The sequence below is a fragment of the Nanorana parkeri genome, unplaced genomic scaffold (assembly GCF_000935625.1).
Source record: "Nanorana parkeri isolate BGI_ZX_2015 unplaced genomic scaffold, ASM93562v1 scaffold1966, whole genome shotgun sequence".
Taxonomy (NCBI): domain Eukaryota; kingdom Metazoa; phylum Chordata; class Amphibia; order Anura; family Dicroglossidae; genus Nanorana; species Nanorana parkeri.
The window spans coordinates 69431-70909 of record NW_017308234.1 but is presented as its reverse complement, the minus strand read 5'-3'; the positions used below and the strand labels follow the sequence as shown (position 1 = coordinate 70909).

The window sequence follows — 1479 nt, the reverse complement described above, 5'->3', positions numbered from 1 at the left end:
GGGGGGGGGGGCAGTAGCCACTATCTTAATTTTGGTTCCCCCTGTCTGCCTGACATCTTGTGTCCCGGTTTCTGCTGCCATGAAACCCGGACACAGCTTTTAAAACGCGAACTGTCCGGGTGAATCCCGGAGAGGTGGCAACCCTAAGGGGGGGAACATTTCTACCCCAATCTTCTCACTCTATACTATGCCATTGGCTCCTCACCGTCACTGGTACATTCCGGGGTAGTCGTAACACCACGTTGTAGATGGTGCTGGAGGCCGGAACATTGGAGTAGACTTGTACGTTGTCTCCGACTGCCGAGAGAAAACAAAAAACATTACACCCGTTATTCCTAAATTTCTGAGCAATCACCCCCCTACAGATATCCTGGGAGAGGACGCCGTGGTGGTGGTGCTGCAGGTATCATGATGGCCTCCACCTCTGTGTTCCTTCCCATGATTCCCCCGTTTACTGGAGTTACAGAGAAAACATCGGAGACCCCAAATCATGTCAGATGGGGGCAAATTATCCAAGAGACCCGGAGGGTGTCAAATAAATGACCTCCTAAATCCTAACTCCTCACCATCCTCTCTCGTATTGGATTGTAATGTCTTCCTTGTATTGTACAGCGCTGCGCACACTGTCGGCGCCATATAAATCCCGTATAATAATCAGACATGTGCGATTCGTGTCGTTCCGAATTGCGACCAAATTGCGGAAATTCGTAGATTCAGAGCATCCGAACTTCCGAAATATAACATATCCGAAAGTATCCGATCCCGAAATTTCGGATTTGGAACGGATTTCGTCCAAATCCTGTCCCTTTTAACCCCTTCCTGCCCCAGCCATGTCTCAGTGTTCAGCGCTGCGGTACTTTGACTGACGTTTGCAACGCTGTACTGAAATTAATTTGATACCATTTTTTGGGGGCAGACAGAGCTTTCTTTTGGTGGGATTTAATCACCACTGGGGGCGCGGGGGGGGGGTTATTTTTTCCGCTATATTTAGGTAAAATTACTGAAAATTTTGGAAAAAAAAAAAGTTTTTTATACATTATGTTAGGAAACATTTATTATTACCCAGTTTTTTTGGTAAAATATAAAAGTCGGGGGTCACGTCAGGTAAATAGACACCAAACATGTCATGATTAAAAATTGCGCGCGCGCGCGAAATCGCAACAAAACTACCATACCCAAAATTGACCATAGGCGACGCTTTAAACGTTTTTACCGCTCATCAGTTTAGTGCTATCGGTGATTGATGGCCCTACAATTATTGCTCTCACTGCGACGTTCGCTGCGATATGTAACATGTGCGGCGTAATGGGCACAATCGTCGTTTTCGCAGGTATGCGCAGCTGACGCATTTTTGCATGCGTGTATGTAGGGGTGGGGACTTTTTTAAAAAAAATGTTTTTTTTTATTATTTTTTATGTGTAACTTTAACTTTAGTTTTTGGAAACTTAAATTCTTTTCCTATTTTTTTTTTTGTACTTA

General features: G+C 44.6%; 1 protein-coding gene across 1 annotated transcript in view; it reads right to left on the bottom strand.

Annotated features, from left to right (window-relative positions):
* Positions 1-1479, bottom strand: part of CDHR4 (cadherin related family member 4) — a 31109-nt gene that overhangs the window by 18428 nt on the left and 11202 nt on the right. The window contains exon 7 of the mRNA XM_018572193.1: positions 206-297. Within this exon, the coding sequence (XP_018427695.1) occupies positions 206-297 (92 nt within the window). The remainder of the gene's footprint in view (positions 1-205; positions 298-1479) is intronic.